This window comes from Aethalodelphis obliquidens, unplaced genomic scaffold (genome assembly GCF_003676395.1).
Source record: "Aethalodelphis obliquidens isolate GAN/ISIS:26980383/991018 unplaced genomic scaffold, ASM367639v1 scaffold8, whole genome shotgun sequence".
Classification (NCBI taxonomy): domain Eukaryota; kingdom Metazoa; phylum Chordata; class Mammalia; order Artiodactyla; family Delphinidae; genus Aethalodelphis; species Aethalodelphis obliquidens.
Genome location: NW_020837952.1, coordinates 46801883 through 46825322, shown reverse-complemented (window position 1 = coordinate 46825322; position 23440 = coordinate 46801883). Strand labels below are relative to the sequence as shown.

The following is a 23440-nucleotide window of genomic DNA, read 5'->3' as shown; positions in this document are numbered from 1 at the left end:
GCTTTGCAACAAATGCTAAAGGAACTTCTCTAAATGGAGAAGAAAAGGCCACAACTAGAAACAAGAAAATTATGAATGGAAAAGCTCACCGGTAAAGGCAAACATACAGTAAAGGTAGGAAATCATCTGCATACAAATATGATTATCAAAACCAGCAATTATGAGGAGAGGAGAGTGCAAATGCAGGATATGGGAAATGCATTTAAATTAAAAGAACAGCAACTTAAAACAATCTTGTTTATATATAGACTGCTATATCAAAACCTCATGGTAACCACAAACCAAAAATCCACAATAGATACACACACACACACACACACACACGCACACAGGGATTTTTTGGAGGCTTCCTCACGTGGGTATGATTGATTATTAGCTCTGTTTCTAGCCCCTCTCTCCTCTTTTAAGGGTGAAGGGTGGGGCTGAGAATTCCAACCTTCTAATCATGGCTTGTCTTTCTGGTGACCAGCCCCCATCCAGGAGCCCACCCAGAAGATCCTCATCAGAACAGAAGATGCCCCTAGTGTTCTTATCACTTAGGAAATTACAAGGGTTTATGAGCTCTGGGGCAGAGACCAATATACATTTTCTCTTATCTCCCTCCTAGCTTCTCAGTCCAGACCCGGTAATAAATTACAGGCAGGGCGGTGTCTTCCACATTCAGCGTGAATGGGGTGCCCTGCCGTGGGGTTAACGTCGGTGGAGGTTCCGTCTCAGCGCAAGCGTCACTAACTCTAGAAACAAGTGGTCCTTTCCTGGAAGACCAGAGCAGAATATGCTCCCCGAGATATAAAAGACCTTATCAAAGAAGCGTAGCTCCTATAGCAAGCCGCAGCTCTGACAACAGGCAAGAGAGTCCTGGGCAACATTGTAAACGTTGAAGCAGTTTTATGTCTTAACTTTGCGCCTGCTGCCTCGTCAATGTTTGTGGCAGAATTTGGCCCAGGATTTCTTCTCCTTGTGACCTCTCACCTGGTCACAAGGTAGCGGTTGGGCAACCCCTAGTTCTCCCCTGCCTCTAACTGTTGGACGCCTCTGCCGTCCACCCAAGAGAGCTCAGAATGCTACACAACTACACGGCTTCACCCAGCTCACAACACTCGATTTTAGGCTTGTTGCCGGGAGACACGTTCTAGTAGTGAGATTTCTTGGTGCAGAGCTTTCCACTGAGATGTGCTGAAAGACATCGTTCCCCTGCACCCCAGCTGAACCTGCTCCTAGATAAAAACACACACTCACCATGAAGGGGTCGTAGGAAGGTTCTGGGGTTGCTGAGGCTGTGTTCTCGTACATGGGGTTCGAGATATTCTCGGGCTGCTGCTTGCCGAGAGCTGCCACGTCGATATCCTCTTCCGACTGCTCGGAAAGACAAGCACAGGGCTGAGCACCACCAAGTCCCCGAGGCAGGAGTGTCTCATCAAAACTGGGGGGTAAAGCAAGCCACCCCCCGCCCACCTCCGGGAGCTTTTTCCTTTTCCTTTTATTGAGATCTGACTTACATATAATATCATGCACCAATCTTAAATGTTCAGTTCAATGACTTCTTAATACGTCCCCCCAGGTATGACCACCACCCAAGTCAGCATATAGGGCATCTCCAGCCCCCCCAGGAGGTTCCCTCATGCCCCTCGCCCGCCAATATCCGGTCCCACCCAGGGTAACCGCTATTCTGACTCCTGTCACCTGGAGTGGTTTTGCCTGTCCTTGAACTTAGCATAAAAGGAGTCATACAGCACGTGCACTTTTGCTAGATGTGATGTTTTATAAATCATGTATATGGTGCTGATAAACACACAGGCTGTCTGCCAGAAGGAAGTGACCTGCTGCCTGGGGGCTGCTGGTAACCCTGGTCCCCAGTGTCTCCCCAGGGTCACCCCACCATCAGCCGAGACCCGCTGACCTGGATGTGGGCTCAACAGTTCAAAGAGGGCCAACGCGTTTCCCTGGCTGTGGCGTGAGGCCCCTGGCTGTGTAGGTCCCTACCCTGTCCCCACCCTCAGAGTCGGCCTTGAATCTCAGATCAGTCCTGGTGGGTGCCTGTCTTGTGAATCCTCCAAGATGAGTGGCCTCCTGGGCCCCTGGTGAATTTGCCTCCAAGCCAGACCCCTGGCACGAAGGGCCATTGGCAGCCCATCACCCTCCTCCGTGTCCTGTCTCGGCCAGGAAGAGGGCCTTGGAGCTGCCACTGCTGCTCTCTTAGGGGCAGAGGCCCCACCCAGGAGACGGGGAGTGTGTGCCAGGCGCCCAGCTGCCCGTGAGCTCTCTGAAGCAGCCCAGAGCCAGGGGCTGGGTTTCAGAGAGGACCCCCGTGCCCATGTTCCCATTTTTCTCCATCTTACCTCAAAATGCTGAAAGCCAATTGTTCTCCGGTTTAATCGAAAGTAAGAATATGCAGCCAAAGCGATGGCTCCAATGACCAGGATGATGGCAAAGAACATCCCCGTTCCCAAGCCAGCGTGGCTTGAAGTCTGAACACAGAAAGGGGAGCGGTTGGTACTCAAAACTGTGACTTCCCCAAAGAGGTGTGCTTTCTGGAGCCTACCCCATTCTGGCTGGCCTGAGGCATCTTGGTACCAGTTGGGATAAAAATAATGATAAAATTGTTAACAGGTATCTAGCCCTTACTATTTCCAGGGTCTGTTCTAAGCCCCCTTACACAAAATAATCCATTTAAATGTATAATAACACAAAGAGATAAGAACAATTTTTATTGTTTCCACTTTCATACGGGAGAATGGAGACACAGAGCGGGTAAGCACTTGCCCAATATCACACAGCCTGTGAGTGGTAGAGGTGGGCTTTGGAAGCCAGCCTGGCTTTGGAACTTATGTGCTTAACCACTATGCTGTGGAACTTCCCAGCAGCCAGCTGTGCTCGCCCCTCCCTCATACTTTTAGAACAAAGTTAGAATACTAACATCACCACCACCAACCAACCACAGCCGACCAACTCTTATATAGCATGTACTATGTGCCAGGGACTGTCTTCATTATTTTATATTAACTCGCCCTCCCAAGAACCCAGGGAGGAAGGCATTACGACCTCGATTTTGCAGATAAGAAAAATGGGGCTCAGTGATGTTCTGGGACTTGTCTAAGGTCACACGGTTACGAAGTGGAGATGCTCAGGATTTTCACTCCCTTTCCAGTGGTTTCTCCATTGGCCCATCCTGCCCTTTTCATTCAGCAGATATTGATGGTGACAGGTGTTATGCTGCTAACACACTGGAGGTGGGGGGTGGGATGCAACAGGGCCGGCATCCCTGAGGCCAGCTGCCGTGGATGGGGGAGGCGCCTCCAGTATCCGGAGGAGGGGTGGACAGGGCTTCCGGGAGTAGTTTGCTTCTTGGGGAGTGGACATTGGGATTCCCCCTGGCCCCTCACCAGGAACCCTGGATACTCACCACTGGGGTGGGAGGTGCTTTTAAAGGCCTGGAAATGACATGAATAATCCCATTGGAGGCAAAGATGTCCCACTGCAGAATGGCTCTTCCATCAACGAACCTGGTCTCCTAGGGGAGATGAGAAGAGGCTGGTGGAGATCTCTGACCACCTGACTCTTACTCTCCATGTGGGCAGCCCTTTCATGGAGGAAAGTTGTCCAGTTTTCCCTGAGGTCGTGGCACCTGGGCTTCAGGCCAGTCCTCACTGACAGGTAGCATAGGACTTGCGCTCACCCTCTGGACAGCCCAAAACACATTAGTAGCTCTTGTGCCAATTAGCTGATCTAAGAGCTGCAGAGACCCCAGGAGGTCATTCTGTCCAGCCCACTTGTTTAACAGATGAGAGTTCAGAAGGAAAATGGTATGTCCAAGATCACCCAGGTCGTAGGTGGCAAATCCCATGCCTCTGGATTCCAGATCCACTGCTGTGAACATCACACCACACTGTTAGAAAGGGATTTTAAGTGATCTAATTCCTTGCTAATCAAAGTGTGCTCCACTGGCTTGTGGCGTGGACAGTCACCTGAGAGTGCTTAGAAGTGCAGAACCTGAGGCCTCACAACCCACCCACTGAATCACAACATGCATTTGCACAAACCTGTAGGTGATTAAAATGCATAGTAAAGTTTGAGAAGCACTGGTCTAAACTACTGATCGTCGGTAACAAAGATCATTTATTAGGTAAAAATTAAAAGTAATTCATTTAGCTCTTGCTACATGTCAGACACTATTATCACACGTCGAAAGACTTGAATCACCGAATCTCCATAAAAGCCTATGATTTGACAAAACTGCAATGAGGTATCACCTCACACCAGTCAGAATGGCCGTCATCAGAAAGTCTACAAATAATAAATGCTGGAGAGGGTCTATCCGGCAATCCCACTCCTGGGCGTATATCTGGAGAAAACCATAATTCGAAAAGATACACGCACCCCAATGTTCATAGCAGCACTATTTACAATAGCCAAGACATGGAAGCAACCTAAATTTCCATTGACAGATGGATGGATAAAGAAGATGTGGTACATATATACAATGGAATATTACTCAGCCATAGAAAAATGAAATAATGCCATTTGCAGCAACATGGACTTACGGTTAACGCAGGGGAAAGCTAGGGAGGAGGGATATATTAGGAGTATAGGATTAACAGATATACTCTACTATATATAAAATAGATAATTAACAAGGACCTCCTATATAGCACAGGGAACTATAGTCAATATTTTGTAATAACCTGTATGGGAAAAGAATCTGAAAAAAATATATATAATTGAATATATATATAACTGAATCATTTTGCTGTATTCCTAAAACTAACACAACATTGTAAATCAACTATACTTCGATTAAAAAATATATTTTTAAAAAAGCCTGTGATTTGAACATCATGGTTGTCATGGTCACATTACCACCACGACTATCACTACTTCTAATATCACTACCACCACTATCATCCCCGCCACCACCACCATCATCATCAGAATAATCATCAACACACCACCATCATCAACATCAACACACCACCATCATTAACATCACCATTATCAAAATAATATCGCTATTATTACCATCATAATTATCATCATTACCAACATCATTAACACCACCATTATCAAAATATCACTATTACCATCATAATCATCATCACCGCTACCACCACCACCATCATCATCAACATCATTAACACATCACCAACATCCCTGCTTTTCAGATGAGGAAATCGGGACACTGAGAAGTGAGATGACTTGTCTAAGTTCCTAGAGCTAGTGAGTGGCAGAACTGGTTTTCATACGAGGGTCATTTGACTTGAAGGCTCACATGTTAACACCTAGGATAGGCTGCCAATCTGACAGAAATAAGGGCAGAGAATCGGACTGCTTTAAAATGGTTTCATTTAAAGCTGGTTCACCAGCTTCTGGGGCTGGCGGTCACCAATGGCTTATTTCCCAAAGGGTAGGGGCTGCCTGTCAGTGTGGTGTGTCCTGGTGTGCAGCTAGTACCGCTAACTGCAGCTTCGGAGTTTACTTTCACATTATAAGAGTTGCCATCTATTAAGCACCTACTCTCTGCTAGGAGCTTGGCATATATTATCCCCACTTCCCCCGATAAGCCCAGAAGACTTTTCATACCAGTTGGCGCTGGTCCTGGCTGGAGGTGATGAGCAGCTGGCTTCCCAGCCTAGTGTGCAGGACGGTACCGTTGACAAGGTCATTGTAAAAAAAGATGCTGACATTGGCGAGATGGTGCTCGATGTCCCGCCCAGACAGAGTCTGAGAGCAGAGAAGAGACACGAAAACGGTCTTTAAAGGCCAAGCAATATTTTCTCCTTTTAATGACAAGGATGACCCGGGGGAAATCACTTCGCAAAGCCTTGGTTTTTCTGCCTCCACTTTGAAAGTCATTTTTATGGACAAAGCAGAGCTTCCCAGTGGTGTCCTGGGAGGAATGGGTCTTGAGTGGGTAACAAGTGAGCAGAGCTATTGCTTCTCTCAGCCCTCAGTGGGGTCTAGGCTGTCAGAGCCCGTGGGTGGGCTGAATAAACACTGCCAGTTCCTCTCTGTGCCGTGACATGAAAAAGGTTGATGTAGTAGATCAGTTGCCCCCATGGCCCTGGTTCTTCACCCCTCCCCGTATCCCTGCTCTTTACCACATCATCTGAGGGCCTCCCACTCTGACTTTGGGCTCAGCCACATGACCTGTTGGGCCAGTGGCATATTAGCAACTGTGACCAGACAGGGGCTTAGAAAGCACTGGCAGGACTGGGCTTGCTCTCGCCACAAGCCTGGGCTAGACTGCTGGAGGATGAGAGCCCTGCGGAGCAGAGCCCCAGACAAGCCAGCCTAGGTAACCTGACGGCCAGCCCAGCTTAGACACATGAGCACGCCTGGCCTAGCCCGGAAGAACTGCCAGCTGATCTACAGATGTTGGAGCTACATAAATGTGTAGCCACTGCATTCTGGGATCGTTTGTAGCGTTGCACTATTGTGGTGACAGACAACTGATACTGTCTAGAAGCGCTAGCCTAAAGCACAGACATCAGGAACCCAACTCACCTCATCTTCCCCCAGCCCGCTGTTCTGTGGCACAAAGAGCGTGCTTCGGATCGACAGGTCAGTCAGGTGTTTCAGAAACGCCCGGCCTCTGGCTGAGCTGTTGGAATAGGCCAGCACTTCCTGGGGAGAGGAAGGAGGTGGTCAGACGGGTCAGCCTGGTGTGCAGGGACCGGGGTGGCTGGAGAGGGTAGCATCACCCCTCTGGGAATATTCCTGCTGGTCGTCCCAATTCAGGCTGCCACTCGTCCGCTCTTCTGTCTGACTGCCCCTTGAGAAGACTGTAGGAGGATATTTCCTTTCCTCAATAAATCCTATAGTCCCAAGTCATGGCCAGATCACAGGCCATTCTCAACATGACAGCCCGTGTGGTCTTTGAAACGTTAAGTGAAGTCTTGAGTCTCCTTTTGTCAAAACCCTGCAAGGGCCCCCACTTCTCCCAGAGGAAAAGCCAAAGTCCTTACAGTGGCCCGTGAGGCCCAAACCATCTGGACTGTTGCTCCTCTGACCCCGTGCCCGGCTGTCCTCTCGCTCACTCTGTTCCAGCCACGCTGGCCTCCCTGACGTTCCTCAAGCTTGCCCAGCACTCTCCTGCCTTTCATCCTTTGCCTGGTTGTTTCTTCTGCCTGGAAGATTCTTCCTCCAAATCTGCACGGTTAACTTCCTCTCTTCTGTTCACACTTTACTCACGTGTCACCTTCTCACTAAGGCCTTTCCTCATCACTCTATGCAAAATGGGAACCCTGGGCTTCCCTGGTGGCGCAGTGGTTGAGAGTCCGCCTGCCGATGCAGGGGACATGGGTTCGTGCCCCTGTCCGGGAAGATCCCACGTGCTGCTGAGCGGCTGGGCCCGTGAGCCATGGCCGCTGAGCCTGCGCGTCCGGAGCCTGTGCTCCACAACGGGAGAGGCCACAACGGTGAGAGGCCCGCGTAACGCCAAAAAAAAAAAAAAAAAAAAAAAAAAGGGAACCCTGTGGTTCCCCTTACCCTCCCCACCCCACCCCCCATAGCCTAGATCATCTTCTAGCTTTCAATACTATTTATTTATTTATTCTGTTTATTGTTTGTCTATTTTGTTCACTGATGTATCTGAAGCACTTTGTAAGTACTCAATAAATACTCACTGAACAAATTTTAAAAAGTCACACTACCCAGTTCAGCTTTGTCATTGTGCAGAGAGTACCACTGACACCCAGAGAAGATAATTTGCTGAAGGGCACATAGCCAGTGAGTTTTGTTCTACACCGTCTTTTCTCTGAGATGCTGTCACAAGCCGAGCTCCCATGCAGCACAAATATTGGTTTGGGTGTTTACCTTTAGAGTATTTACGGTAACGCTGAATTTTTAGACGAGTTAGGTGGATACCTTTGGTCTGTGGAAAAAGGCTCGCCATTGTGGGGTCCTTGGTTTAGCTTCTGCCCTGCTCCTATACTTATGCTCAGTCCCCTCTCCTTGGCTATGTCCTTGACCTTGCTAAGCCTCAGTTTCTTTATCTGCAAAATGGGAATAACAGCAGAAGTGACTTCATAAGGTTGCATAAGGATTTATTCCTTCTAGCAAGTATTTATTGAGAACCTACTACATGCCAGCCACAAGGCAGAGAAAATCCTTTCCCTTATGGAGCTTATGTTCTATGAACCAAGTGAAAAGGGCCCCGAAAGGGCTCAGTACAATGCCCCCTGCGAAGGAAGTGCGAAGGAAGTGCGTAAGAAATTTTAGCTATTGTTATTAAAATTATTAGCTCAGTTCTTTCATCAGTCAACACCAATTCCTTCTCTAACAGGGGCTTTCTCTTCATTGGACGTGGCTTGTAGAATATTAAAGTGACTTTAAGTGCAGTGCAGGAATTCCCTGGTGGTCCAGTGGTTAGGACTCTGCGCTTTCACTGCCGAGGGTGTGGGTTCGATCCCTGGTTGGGGAAGTAAGATCCCGCAAGCCGCACGGTGCAGCCGAAAAGAGAAAAAAATAAGTGCAAAATGCAGGCTGACCCCGTGTGGAGAATCTGGCTCACTGGGTGACCACCAGGTAGACTTAGCTAACTGTGCCTACCCTGCCCACAAAGATAAAAGAGCATCTTACTCCTCCAGGGCCGACTCTGAAGCTGCTGTAGTTGCAGACAGAGATAAGAATACCAGCTAATACCAGTATAGCATTTTGCATCTGCTGGCCACAGGGCTAAGCACTTTACAAATATTAGGTCATCTGTTTATCACAGTGCCCCTATGAGACTGGTGCTATCATCATCTCCATTTTACAGATGAGCAAACTGAGGCTCAGAAGGGAAAGTAACTCACTTAAGGTGCTGCACCAAGTGGCAAACCTAAGCTTCAGACTCAGGCAGTGAGGCTCAGTGTCCACGCCCTTCCGAGACTTTTTTTTTTTTTTCGGCTGCGCCACACGTCATGTGGGATCTTAGTTCCCTGACTAGGGATTGAACCCGCGGCCCCTGCATTGGAAGCGTGGGGTCTTAACTACTGGACCGCCAGGAAGTCCCTTTTTTTTTTTTTGTCTTTTTTTTTTGTCAGTGTCCATGCTCTTAACTATGACTGTGAACCTCTGTCTTCTTTGAAGGACTCACCTCTCTAATACCTGCTTTGAGGCGACCCCTCCACCCCGAGGCGAAAGCAAACAGACATGGTACATACATACCGTCAGGAAGTTTGTGAGCGAGGGGAAGGACATCAGGACCTGCAACAGATTTCCACTGCACGAGAAGCCATCTCCCACGTAGCCTGCCTTGCAGGTGCAGTTCACATCTGGAAGGCAGGAGCGCACGGGGGCCCACCCCAGTGAGGCAGGGGCCTGGGCTGCCCCATCTCACCCTGGGAGGTCGGCTGGCCAGGCTGAGGATTGCTCAGCAGCTGCATGGCCTGGAATCTAAAGTGGCGTGTGCGCCGTTACCTTTCATCCGGTAGCAGAAGACATCCCACATTTCACTCTTGTTGTTTCTTGTTCCGTAGTCCACTATCCCAATGACACCAGAGCCACAGTTCTGGGAGGAGTAGGATGTGGGGTAGGCTACTCGCCCACTGTCCAGCCAGCCTGCTGAGCAGAGGTGGTACTTGGCCTGTAGGGACACAGATGTGGCCATGGGTCAGCTGTGATTTCATATTTGTTGTGGAGTTCTTTGGGTAACGTCTGACTCCCGCATCAGACTGAAAACTCCATGGAGTTTGGAATTATGGCTCATTTTGCCTATTGTACCCCCGTGCCTGGAACATAGTAGGTGTTCATTAAATTTTTGTTGATTGAGCCATTGGATGGATGAAAGTGGTGCCTTCTCTTTCCTGTAGGTGCCCGGGTCCTTCACACTCATTTTTCTTCCCTCTGCTCTCGAGAAAGGATTTGCAATCAGCTATTTTTTCCCTGGGTGCAAATTCTTCTGCTTATGGGTTGATAGAACTGTAACGGATCATCAGTCATCATCCTCACCATCATCACCATCACCATTCACTGTAACACTTATTGAGAGCTTATTCTGAGCCAGGTTCTGTTGCAAGGGCTTTTCATGTGTCAGCACCTTTGACACTTATATCAACCCTTTGAGATAGAAACTTAAAAAAAACCTCTATCATATAATTGAGAAAATAGAGGCAAAAAGGGTTAAGTAACTTGCTCAAAGTCATACAGCCAGCGAGTAGCGGAGTTGAGATTCACACCCATGCAGTCTACTCCAGAGCTCTTAATCTTAAAAACTGAGTTCCTACTGTGTGCCAGTCACTGTACCATATTACCTTTAGTCCTTATACAAACATGCCCGGTGGGACAGAGGTTTCAATGGCTTGATCAAGGCCATACAACCAGCAAGCAGGAGAAACAAGAAATTCTGACCCTCCAAGATGCTGGGTCCTGGCATCAAAGGCTTTGCTCCTTGGTAAAGAAACGTCAGGTCTGAGGATCTGGTAGTGATGGAGGTTGGAGGGCAGTAACATCATCCTGATGGACAGTGGTCTCCTCTACTCCCAGTGAGCAGTCACTAGCAGGTCACTCAAAGTCGCTGACCTTTCCTAATTGGCTTCTGGTTTTAGAGGCTAAGAGAGTAGCCCTGACCAGAGCTCCATTTCCTCCCTGGCTGTGGCTGAGAGCTGGGGCACTTCCCATGTACTCCCTTCACAGCCCCTCCAGACAAAGAGAGCCCCGGCTATTCCAGAAAACTCAGCTGCTTTGTGGGTTCAGGGAGATCCTAGGCTTGTGGTTAACTGATGTCTTTCTGGTTTCCATCTATGAGGTACACACTCCCAGTCTGTGCCTCTGCCTTGGTGGTTGAATGTCATGATCAAGAGCAGACTTTTGGAGTCAGGGGTACCTGGAATGCTGGACCTGCCACTGCTTGGCTGGGTGACATTGGGCACATTACCCTTCAGAGCCTCAGTTGCCCTATCTGTAAAAAGATAGGAATACCTACCTCCAAGGATGTTGTCAGAATGGACAGTAATGTCAGGGAAGCACCCCACACTGTGCCTGACACACGGTAGACTCCCGGTGGACATGACGAATCGTTATTGCTCCAGGAGCTCCCTGAACTCCCTGCTCCAGGAAGGCAACAGCCTGAGTCTCCCCTGTGTCCAGAGGAAGCTGCATCTCCTCCCCTGAAGACCCTGCCTGCACAGTGCCCGCCAACTGGGCCCCACCTTCTGGGCGTAGGAGAGCTGGTTGTAGGTTGCCATGGTTGCAGCTTCCTTGGTACAGGCCTCTCTGGCTTTGTCAAAGGTCAGCTTGTACTGGCCCAGCGGGGAGCGTAGATGGAACACTCCAGCGGTGGTATCTAGAAGGGGGAGGAGAGGAATCGTCCAGGCCGGCCGCCCTGGCTGGCAGTGCTTTCATCAGAGGTTTTCAAAGTGGAAGGCTGACCGTATCCCAGGGTTTCTTGGGATGCCACTCCCCTTTGAGATGTCATTTAAAATACTTATTTCTTTTCTAACTATGAAAGTAGCACGTGCCTGGTAGAAATCTGGGCCGTACGGAAAAGAAAAGAGATGAACAAAAATCACCTACAGTCCCGCTCTCTGGAAATAATCATTACTCCATGGCTAACATTCTGATGTACTTCCGTACAGAATTTTTATTTTTGTAACTTTTAATTTTGATGTAATTTCACCCTTCCAGTCTTTTTCCCTGTCCGTTTACATGTCATATATACCACAAGTGTGGCAGTATGCTGCATATTTAGTTTTTAGAAATCTTTCTTATAATGCGAAATCACGATTATTTCCCAATATTATAAATTTTCTCTGGCAACATAATTTCCCCTTGACACTTTTAGTTGAACACTTTTTGTGAACTTCACAGCCATGAAAAAAAAATACATTAATGTGAGTTTCTGCCAAGGACCCCATGTGTTTTCTGATTGCCACTATGCCTTTACAAAAGCTTTCTAGCCATTCTCCCCCTAAGATACTAGAAGATTTTAATCCTTTTTAAATAGTTGGTATCTTTTTTTTAACCAGTTAATGCAGAGACCAATGCATGTGACTTCAAGAAACAAGTCAAATTTTTATATTGTCAAGTTCTTTATCAAATGCCACTAAAAGGGTACTTTCTACCCCCAAAAGAGCGAAGTTTAAGATTTTTTTCTTTCTTTCTTTTTTTTTTTTTGGCTGCCCGGCTTGCGGGATCTTAGTTCCCTGACCAGGGATCGAACCTGTGCCCCCTGCAGTGGAAGTGTGGGGTCCTAACCACTGGACCACCAGGGAATTCCCAAGATTGTCTTCTTTGACCGCAGACAATAGTATATTCATCCACAGGCCATATAATCTTGTCAGCCACACCTGAAATATAAACACTTACCAATATAACAGCTTGGGGAAGGACGGAAAGGTGTTTAGCCTTGTCTCCTTCCCAAGTCAACACGATTCTTTTTTTAAAATTAATTATTTTTTGGCTGCGCTGGGTCTTTGTTGCTGTGCACAGGCTTTCTCTAGTTGCGGCGAGCGGGGGCTGCTCTTCGCTGCAGTGCGCAGGCTTCCCTTGTTGTGGAACACGGGCTCTAGGCATGCGGGCATCAGTAGTTGCAGCACGTGGGCTCAGTAGTTGTGGCGCGTGGGCTCAGTAGTTGTGGCACATGGGCTCTAGGGTGCGTGGGCTTCAGTCGTTGTGACACATGGGCTCAGTAGTTGTGGCGCGTGGGCTCAGTAGTTGCAGCACATGGGCTCAGTAGTTGCAGCGTGCGGGCTCTAGGGTGTGTGGGCTTCAGTAGTTGTGGTGCACGGGCTCAGTAGTTGTGGCTCGCGGGCTCTAGAGCACAGGCTCAGTAGTTGGGGCACATGGGCTTAGTGGCTACGCGGCATGTGGGATCTTCCCGGACCAGGGCTCGAACCCGTGTCCCCTGCACTGGCAGGCGGATTCTTAACCACTGCGCCACCAGAGAAGTCCCCACAATTCTTAATAGTGCCCTTGAGTGGATATAACAGTATATTTGCTCATCCTTTACTGTTAGATATTTGTTATTTCTAATTTTTTGTGATGTTAGGTAATGCTGGGATGGTATGTTTCCCGTTATTCAATTCTTAGATTATTTCAATAGGATGTGTCCCTTGAATGTCATGAGGCTCTCTGCACACACTGCCGAATTGGATGCCACAGAGGCTGTGTGTGTTTGCCCTCCTCGGAACTGTGTGAGAGTAGGCACTTCCTCCTGAGTGTGGGATGCCTCCGTTGCCTGCCCACCGGGACAGCTGAGGCATCCCAATGCCATCTCGTCTTCTTAAGGGTAACCACTCAGCCACAACAGAAGGTGGGTCCAGTGTGACGCTCAGTCACTTAATATCACTACCATCACTGTCTCAGTATTCATAAAAAAGTAGAAGAGAAAAGCCCCCTGGAGAAGATGGGCGATGTTCCACGGACTGAATAGATTCAGTGAGTTGTGGGAACAGGCAGGACTGGCTGAATGAATCGCGCCCTAAAGAAAAAAGCCAAGCACCTCGACTCCACACTCCTCCTGGCAAATGACTCATGAATCAACATCCCTGGTCCCAACTGCTCATTCTTGACCCCATCCTAAATAACAACCGCCTACAGAATCTCCCTGCTTTGAAGTCCCCCCATCACCTTGAAATAGAACTTGGAAGATCCGTCATCACCTTGAACATAGACTGTCCCCAGCAAAGCTTTCAAAATTCTTGGGCCCCCTACTCCCAGACTGCTTTAACACCACCACTGGGTTGGTCTCTCGAGATGGAAACCTTACGTTATGGTCGACCCTTTCCTTTTCTTCACTCTCCATGTCCACGGTGTGCCCTTTTCTCCCTCATCTCACTCCTCTTCCCCGCAGAGACCCTGTTACCTTGGGGTCATAGCCTTGATATTATGCTGTCCCTCCCACCATCGCCTCGTCCTTCTCAGCTGACCCCTGATAACTGCTGTCCATGAGTCCTCCCAGCAGAAAGTCTTGCCAGCTCTTCTGTGCATAGCTCAACTCCAGCATCTTTCAAGCGTCTACTGTAGGCCCAGGCCTCTATTCAGCTCCCTGGGATTCCCTCTCTCATCCCACCCAGAGATCCTTCCCTTCTCTATTCTTTTTTAAAAAAATTTTATTGCGGTAAAATACACATAACATAAAATTCGCCCTTTTGACCACTTGAAGTGTACAATTCCGTGGCATTAAGTATTTACATGTGCAACCATCAGCACTGTCCATTTCTAGAATGTTTCCATCACCCCAAACAGAAACTTCGTACCCATTAAAGAATGACCCCCTCTCCCCGCCCTTCAGTAACCTCTATCCTTCCTTCCGTCTCTCTGAATTTGCCTATTATAGGTACCTTCTGTCTGTGGAAGAGTACAATGTTTGTCCTTTTGTGTCTGGCTTATTTCATGGCGCATGTTTTCAAGGTTCATTGACGCTGTAGCATGTACAGAATTTCATTCCTTTTACAGGGTGAGTAATTTCCCACTGTATACTGCATTTTATCTATCCATCCATAGGTTGAACATTTCAGTTGTTTCTGCCCTTTGGCTGTTGTGAATAATGCTGCTGTGAACGTGGGTGTACAAATATCTGCCTGAGTCCCTGCTTCCAGTTTTTCTCTAACCAGCTTGCTCTCTCCCTTCAGTTGCACCATCAGCATGAGATAAATCACTATCTTCTGTCTTATTACCTTTCTTCCCCCGGTCTTGTTGATTAAAAAATGTCCTCAACTCCATTGGGAATCTCCTTGCAAGAAGAGACAGTGTCATATATTTGTCGTATCTCCTGTGTATTTCTCCTGCTTATATTTCCTCCATTTCATCCCCAAAATGGACTTGAGGTGTCTTAGGACTCGATGCGTGATAGGGACTGAATGTCTGTGTCCCCCACAAATTTGTATGTTGAAATCCGAACCCTCGATGTGCTTGATGTCAGCCTCCACTGGGTCCTGGGCAATGCATGGGCTGTTTGGTCCCAGTTTGTTTTTTAAGATTTTTTTTCCTGATGTGGACCACTTTTGAAGTCTTTATTGGATTTGTTACAACATTTCTTCTGCTTTATGTTTTGGTTTTTTGGCCTTGAGGCATGTGGGATCCTAGCTCCCCTACCAGGGATCGAACCCGCCCGCCTGCACTGGAAGGCGAAGTCCCAACCACTGCACCACTAGGGAAGTCCCTGACCCTTTGCTCTTGCAGAGGTCCCTTCCCCATGCCTGAGGCCAGGTGCTTCGGGCCACACTGACCTTGGAAGTGGAGGTCAGCACAGTCGGCGTCGGCGTGGCACTGCCCATTGTCCTGCAGGCAGCGGTCGATGGGCAGCTGCTCCAGTTCACAGTCCAGCCCGTCTCCCACGTAATGACGTTTACATTCACACTTGTGCTTGCCCTAGGGGGGGAAGAGTGGGGAAGATGAAAAAGGCCCCTCTCTGGGCCCCCAGAACCCCATGTGCTCCGCGGGCCACCATCCAGCACAGGAGGTGCTCAGAAGGGTAAGAAACATGCCTGTCCGGTCCGGTGGGGACTGAGTTACTGCTCCGTCTTGCTTTTGCACAGGCTCAGGATGGAATGTCCTCCTTTACATCTCAGCTCAGATGTCGCTTCCCTGACTCCCGGTCCCTTTTTATCACACTGGCCTGATTTTTGTTCCTCCTGACTCTTGGCCCTCTCTGAAGGTACCTTGTACACTCATTTCTGTACTGAAGATGCCCCCTCCCCCTACTCGTGTATAAGCTTTTGATCGCTACATCCTTGGCAGCTACAACAGCACAAAGTAGGTGCCTGATGACCGTTTGTTGAGTCAATGAATGATCCCATTTAACATCCACAACAATCCTGTGAGGTTCGCAGTATTATGAGGCCCACTTTGTGAATGAGGAAACTGAGGCTCAGAGAGGTTAAGCAGCCAGCCCCAGACCACACAGCGTGTCAGGCCAGGAACAAAGACTCAAAGGCTGCCTGACTCCGAGTTCATGTTTATAACTGTAATATAATCGACATCATCTCCCACCATCTTTCCTTCCCACCAGAGAAATGGGGCAACAGGGCACGATTCCATTCCAGAAAGACCTGAGTGAGTGCCCAAACTGCACTTTTCCTGCCACCTCTTACCAACTTTTTTATTTGGAATAATTTCAGATTTAGAGAAAAGTTGCAGAGAGAGAGTCTCCTTATATCCTCCACTCAGTTTCTCCTAACGTTAACATCTTCCAAAACCATAGTTCATTGTCAAAACTAAAAACTTAGTGTCGGTGTATTATGGTTAACTAAACAACAGACTTTATGTGGACTTCACCAGCTTTTCCAGTAAGGTCCTTTTTCTGCATAGGGTACCACTTCGTATTTAGCCCGCTGACTTAACAAGAAATAGACTCACGTGGGAAGAAGGCTTAGGAAGAGGCCAAAGGTAACCCGAGAGGAGAAGCAAGGCTGAGCGAGGCACAAGGGCTCCCCACCCCCAATTTCCCCGGGGAGACGAGACTCACCGGGCCGGTCATCTGGCACGTGGCATGCTCATGACACCCGCCATTGAGGCCATCCGCACAGGGGTCTATCTCCGTGCAGCTGTGGCCATCTCCCTGGTAGCCCTTCTGACAGCTGCAGGAGACCTTCGTGCCCTTCTGGGAGCACTTGGCGACCTTTGCACACCCCCCGTTGTTCTGTTTGCAGAAATCCACAACTGCAAGAGCAGAGGACAAGGGCTCAATGAACCACGCTCTGTGTAACACAGGCTTCAGATGGAGGTGTGGGTCACCCCAGGACCAGTGGCGCTGGGCGAGACAACGGGCCCCAACATTGCAGTGCCTTCTCTCCCTGTGCCTGGTGGCCTCTGTGCTGCATTTGCCAACACTAGTGTCCTGTGGCGAACACCCTCATAGACCAGGCCTGGTGACATCTGTCTACCTCTGCTCTTTTTTTTAATCACATACTTTACTTTGGTAGTAGTTTTCTAATGAGTTTGGGTTTTTAGTGTTAGGACATAGTCGCGCGCGCACGCGCGCGTGTGTGTGTAGGGTTAGTGCACTAGTGAGCACCTTGTGACATAGACATTGTTACCCCCATTCTGCAGATTAACAAATGGAAACTCAGAGCTTAACTGACCTGACAAAGGCAAACCAGCTACAACGTGGAGGGACTGGGATTTAAAGCCAGGTTGGTTTGACTCCAAAGCCTGCACTTTCCCCACTGTTTTGTGTGCCCCTTAACCTTTGTTTTCTTGATCCCCCAAATTTCAACCTAATAGTAGATTAGCTCCAGCCTCAGGAGTAGCTGGAAAGCGCTCTGATTTCTCTCGTCTGACTTTTTGGCTAGAGTGGTGGCAGCCACTTGAGACCCTGAGAGCATGAACATGAGGACAAAAGGCCTCGGCCTAAGGCTGGCAGAGCAGAAAGACAGAACCTGGGTCTTTGCTGCCACTGCTGTTGCTGAGCTACTTCTAGACTGCCTCGTAGCAGATCACAGAACAACAGGTATAGCAAGATCTCAGTTCTGTAAAGAAAGTATATATCTCTATATGAAGATCTACTCATGAGAGCAGTTAGAAAGTATGCGTGCCCAGGACTAGTAGCTTCCCCCCAGTACCTATTGTCTTCTTTTTCTATAGTAGTAGATTTTCAGCTGGGCTTCATGGTTGTCCAACTGAAGACTACATTTCCCAGGCTGCCCTGTCCTAGGTGTGACAGATGATGAGGTTCCAGCCAATGGGGTGGAAGCAGACAGGATTTTAGCCTCTTCTAGGTGTGTCCTTAAAGGGAGGAGGTTTGCCTCCTCTCTCTCCCTCTCTATCCTGCTGCCTGGGATGTGCTTTGGTAGTGACCATCTTGGGCCAGGCAAGTGAACAATGGCAGAGCAAAAAGATAGAAGGAGTCTGGGCCCCCAGGTGACCTTTCAGAGTGAAACCCTATGTTAGCCCTGGATGCCTCCATGCAAACTGCTATAAGAGATAAAAATAAACATTTAAACATCTGCCTTGTTTGTGCCACTGTTCATTTGGGTCTCTGTGTGGCTGAACCTATATTGTAACTACTAGAGACAGAGACATTTCAGTGTTCAAAGTGGTTCTCACCGAGTGGTGAGAGCATGTGTAGGTTTCACTGTTGTTTTTTAAATACTGTAGTATAGTTTCTCAATTTTTTTGAAGTAAGACTGGATTATCTGTAAAGTCACAGAAATACCATAAAACAAAGTGCATCACAGTTGGCAAAGCAGTTTCAAAGTCATGACCTGGGAAGTGGGCAGGTCAGGCATGAGCAAACCCATCGAGGAAAACTGAGTTGCAGAGAGGGTGGGTATTGCCGAAGCAGTCCGAGCAGGAAGCAGAAGGGCCGGGATGGAGCCCAGGCACCCTGACCAAGAGCCGCTCTGCTCCTAGCACCTCGCTGCTATTCCACCCATGCACGGATGGGACCTACCTGTACACGTTATTCCGTCCCCTTCATAATTCAGGTTACACTCACACGTGTTGTTCTCCTTACAGGTGGCATGAGCAGAACAAGGAGGCATGCACACGAGGGGCAGAACTGCAAAGAAAGAGGTCACCATTCATTCCACACCATGATGTGAAGGGTTGGGACCCACCTAAGGCATCTTCCTGAGACCCCATCTGGCCTGCCACTGTGTTTCAAAAGTGGCCCCTTATGGCAGGTGGACGGGGTGATTTGCTAAGGTCCCTCCCAGCCTGGAGATTCTGAGATTCCGGAATCACTGCTTTGTATTATGAAGACATTACTTCTAAAATGTTATCCAGATTAAAATGCAAATATGTTACCATTAGCGGCAACCAGTGAACACTTTATACCTCAAAGTCCGCTAGCAAGGGTGAACTTAGCAGATTAGCTGTTTGGCCCTAAGGGCATGGGGTTCCAGAGGAGATGGTTAAATTGGAGGAGAAATTCCAAGGCCTTCTGTGGGCGCTGCAGAGCCTGGGAGAAGTCTGGGGCTTTGGTGGCTGGAAGGGGCTGCAGTATCAGGAGGCAGCATGAAGCCACGGGAGGAGGACCGGGGAGAGAAGAGGGGGAAGAACTGAAGTTAAGGGGACTGCTGGGCTGCTGGAGCTTCAGGTTGCTGATGCCCACAGGAAGAGCTTGGTCTTGCCCTTCTGCCCCCAGGGAGGATGAAGTGACAGTGCTTTACATTGGAGAATTCAACCTCTGACCGGAACACGAGGCTTGGGCTTCAAGGGAGGCCTCAGAAAACTGACAGCTCAGTGAGGACCAAGGTCATGACAAGGATGACAATGACGGATGGTGATAATGGAAGCTACTGTTTCTGAGTGCCCCACATGCACCGGACACCCCGAAGCCATGACCCCGACCCTCACAACAATCCTCCCCCGAAAGCCGTGCAACAGGCTCTCTTTCTTCGGACGAGCGCATCAAGCCTCGGAGAGGGTGGCTTAGCTGCGGCCGTTCGTCTAATAAGCAGCTGAATCAGGGGTCATATCCTGGACTCCAGGGAACAGCACGTTTTCTGTGAAACCCTTCACCTCTGTGTCTGCACACATCTGGGCCTGGACCACGATCCCGAGGGACCCTTCCTGCCCAATCCCGTATACTTTGCTTGAGGTGGGTCCTTCCATGATTGACAGGACTGCATGCTGGTTTCGTGGGTTTGAGTTAAATCGTGTCATCTAGTTTCCTTCACGTCACCATATCTCTGGACCCTGGGGCCACACAGCCAAGTCATCTATTCCTCGTGGAAAAGGGAACCCCTGCTTTGTTGTTTCTTTCCGATGTCGCTAAGACCCCCACCCTCAGTCGGCCGCTCTCGGCAGGGTCCGCTGCAGCACAGGGCTGCCGGCAGGTGGCCGCCCCCAGGACAGACCTGTCTGCGTGTCACAGAAGCGGCCCGTCCACCCCGTTTCACAGACGCACTGCCCAGAGCCCGTGATCCCGTCGTGGCACTGTCCGTGGTCCGAGCAGCCACAGGCTGTAGAGTGAGTTGGAGTGTGATCAGTCGGCAGGTCAGGGATTGAAATGCAGTCAACCGAGCCCACCGACCACATGCTGGCTGCGCTGCTGGTTCGGAAGGCACCGTGCTTATCCACGTTCATTCACTCATTCATTTATAGCATTCATTCAGACTTTCAAAAAATAACCAATTCAGTGGCTATCATGAGGCAGACACTCCCAGGCAATGAGGTTACAGCAGAAAACCCAAGACATAAGGTCCCTGTTCTCAGGGAGCTTACAGTCTAGCGGTACCTGGTTATCGAACACGTAATTATAAATACAGTGATTGTTGTAAACACAGAAGTAGAGGGTATCATGGGGTATGTAACTGAACAGTAGGGGGAGGGAACATCATCTGGGCCTCCTAACAGAGAAATGGACTGAATGGTCAGACCTTCAAGAAATACACCAATCCTTCTGCTTCTTACCACCTCCAGCAGCACCACTCTAGCCCACGGCATCACCGGCTCTCACCCAGAACGTGGCATTAGCCTCCCCAAAGCTGGCCCTGCTTCTGCTCGTGCGCTCCCATGGTGCACTCTCCACGGGGCAGCTGGGGTGGTCCTTTCCAATCTGCTCAGGACAACCCCCCGGCCCCCCATTCACAATCCTTTACTGGCCGCCATCACACTTAGATTAGACACTGAAGACCTGTTTCTGGGCAAGAAGCTCCTATGTTATCTGGCCCCTGGCGACCCTCAGATTCCTTCTTCTCCCTTTCTCCCTCTTCTTTGCCCACCCTGCTCAGCCACCTTGGCCGCTCTGCTGTTCCTTGCATGCCAAGCCCATGCCTGCCTCAGGGCCTTTGCACTTGCTTGTCTCTCTTCCAGGAGAGCCATTCCTCTAGCCTGCACTGTCCATCAGAGCAGCTGCTCATCACACGTGGCTATCTAAATGTAAACTAATTAAAAAAACCAAAACTCAGTTCCTTAGTCACAGGTTTTGAGTACTCAACATCCACTTGTGGCTAGCGGCTACCATTCCTCGTGGCGGAGTTACAGAGCATTTCCATCATCACTGAAATTTGACCGGACAGAGCTGCTATTGACAGTCCCACTCCCGGCCCCCTCACCTCTGTTAGGTCTCTACTCAAATATTTCATGAGATGTCTTCTGGACCAGTGCCTCCTTTCTATCTCGATTCCCTTCATCTGCTTCATCTTCTTTATGCCTTTATATCTATTTTTGTTTCTGTCATCTTTGTTTCCTCCCTTTGAATGTACACTCCTTGAAAGCTGGGATTTTGAAAGCTAAGTTCTATAACTTAGAACCATTCCTGGCTTTTGATCAAGTCACTAAGCCTCTTTGTGCCTCAGCTTCTTCATCTGCTAAGTGGGGATGATAAAGAGTACCCACCTCAGAGGCTTGTTGTGAGGATTAGATGGTACAGCATACCTGCCTGGCACATAGTAGGCACTCCACACACATTAGCTGTCAACATTAGTAAGGACTCAGCATATATGTGATAGTTGAATGACTGAATGAGTGTTGGTCGGCCACAGCTTGCCTTGGTGGCTGCAGGGGATGTGAGTTTCACTTCTAGAGGGGAGGCTCTTTCAGTGGATGGAAACTGGGAATATACCCAAGGAGGAAAAAAGCATGTGAGGGCAGGCAGATGGGAGGTGGGTGGCCGGGAAAGAGAGGAAGAAGGATGCTTCCAGCTCAGGTGGATGGTGTGCATTGGGGCAGGGAGCACAGAGCCGAACGACAGGCAGAAGCTCAGGGGAGCGGGTGCCACATACGCTGACAGTCAGGCCCGAATCTCCCTGGCCAGCACAGCTCACACGCTGTCCCGTTGAAGCCGGTGTTGCATTTACACTGTCCCGCGGGTGAGTACTGATCGAGGCAGACACCCCGGTTGTTACATGGGGTATCTGGTCCTCCAGGGCAGGCTGGAAGAGATGAAACAGCAGTGACTCAACAGCCTCCCCAGACCCAGAGCAGCTCAGCGCCTCTGTGAACATGCTGCTAAACCGTCCTCAGCTGTGGGTTCTGTCCTCTGTGGCCCCGGGGACATATCCACAGAGTGTCACCGGATGTTTAGAGCAACCCACTGGCCTATGGCTTAACTATATCTGATAGGGGGGCTTCCCTGGTGGCACAGTGGTTGAGAGTCCGCCTGCCGATGCAGGGGACATGGGTTCGTGCCCCGGTCCGGGAAGATCCCACATGCTGCGGAGCGGCTGGGCCCGTGAGCCATGGCTGCTGAGCCTGCGCGTCCGGAGCCTGTGCTCCGTGACGGGAGAGGCCACAACAGTGAGAGGCCCACGTACCGCAAAAAAAAAAAAAAAAAAAAAAAAAATCTATCTATCTATCTATCTATCTGATAGGACTGGCAGAGCAATATACTGAACTGTGCACTGTATTTGGGGGTCAGGAGACCTGGATTTGTGTTGATCTGGCCTGAATAATGAACTTGCTCTGAGCTTCGGTTCTCTTAGCTCTAGAGGAGGAAGGGGAGGGTGATGACAGAGTACCCACTCTGAGGATCAGATGAGACACTGTAACCAAGAGCGTTTGAAAATATAAAGCGCTGAACACATATAAGGGATGACACTGACTTTTATCAATGGTCTGTGCTTTAGTGATGGACAGTGGAGTGGAGGCTGAGTGATTGCGTGGACTCCCAGCCCAGAATTTTCTCAACTGGACCATGATGAATGGAGTATGCATGGTACTTAAAACCATGGCTTCTGGAGACATACTGTGGGACCTTAAACGTGCTTCTTATCCAACCTGTGCCTTGATTTCGTCATCTGTAAAATGGGGATGACAAGGGAACCTACTGCTTAGGGGTTGCTGTGAGGTTCAGATGTTCCCATATATGGGAAGTAGCACTCAATACATGTGCCCACTTAAATCAATGCATGGTGGATGGGAAGTTCTATGGCATTTGTTATGCTTTTGCTGCTGCGTTATTGGCTAGAAGCCGTATCTAGACAAAGGGGTTTCAGGAGCCCTTTCCTGAAAGGGTGAGGTGAGGGAGGGAGGGCGATGTTACACATAACGGGAGATTTCAGGAAATAATGGCCCATTCATATCACAGTTGTATAGCAACCTGCCAAGGTAGATGTCTTTAGACGCGTTTAAACTAGCATGCTTGTCAGTATCATAGACTGGTGTCAGAAATGAAATATGGTGTTTCTAACCCCATGGGAAATGTCTTATGCTATAACATCAAGCAGAAAAGCATGACACGATTTACAATCTATGCACAGTAGAATCTCAACTCTGTAAAAACCAAATATGACAAGAAAAAAAAAAAAGGAGAAGGAAAGCTGCACAGCTCTTCAGAATAATTGCTTTTGGATCTTTTCTTAGCAGAATCATTAAGAGTGATATACTCCCCTGCTCCCCGTGCCCCCCCCCCCCGGGCCCCCATACAGTACTTTCAAATGCTCCACAGTGATTGTACAATCATTTCAGAATTGCGAGGCAGTAAGAGGCTCCCTTACCTTGACAGTCTGGCCAGAAGTAGCCCTTGCAGCACTTGGGGAGCTGTATCACCAGGGTGCACTGCTGCTTGCAGCCTTCCAGGTTCCTCCTGAAGGGCAAGTCGTACAGACACTTCCGCTTCTCACCCTAAAGG

The 23440-nt window shown here is 49.1% G+C and overlaps 1 protein-coding gene across 1 annotated transcript in view; it reads right to left on the bottom strand.

Annotated features, from left to right (window-relative positions):
• The window catches only part of STAB2 (stabilin 2), a 158420-nt gene that overhangs the window by 4366 nt on the left and 130614 nt on the right, over positions 1–23440 (bottom strand). Inside the window, exons 55-68 of the mRNA XM_027107363.1 lie at positions 23307–23433; positions 21594–21743; positions 19725–19829; positions 18314–18421; positions 16388–16581; positions 15150–15291; positions 11130–11263; positions 9400–9565; positions 9148–9254; positions 6502–6621; positions 5578–5718; positions 3404–3511; positions 2340–2468; positions 1240–1356 (exon numbers count right to left, since the gene is read on the bottom strand). Of these exons, the coding sequence (XP_026963164.1) occupies positions 1240–1356; positions 2340–2468; positions 3404–3511; positions 5578–5718; positions 6502–6621; positions 9148–9254; positions 9400–9565; positions 11130–11263; positions 15150–15291; positions 16388–16581; positions 18314–18421; positions 19725–19829; positions 21594–21743; positions 23307–23433 (1848 nt within the window). The remainder of the gene's footprint in view (positions 1–1239; positions 1357–2339; positions 2469–3403; positions 3512–5577; positions 5719–6501; positions 6622–9147; positions 9255–9399; positions 9566–11129; positions 11264–15149; positions 15292–16387; positions 16582–18313; positions 18422–19724; positions 19830–21593; positions 21744–23306; positions 23434–23440) is intronic.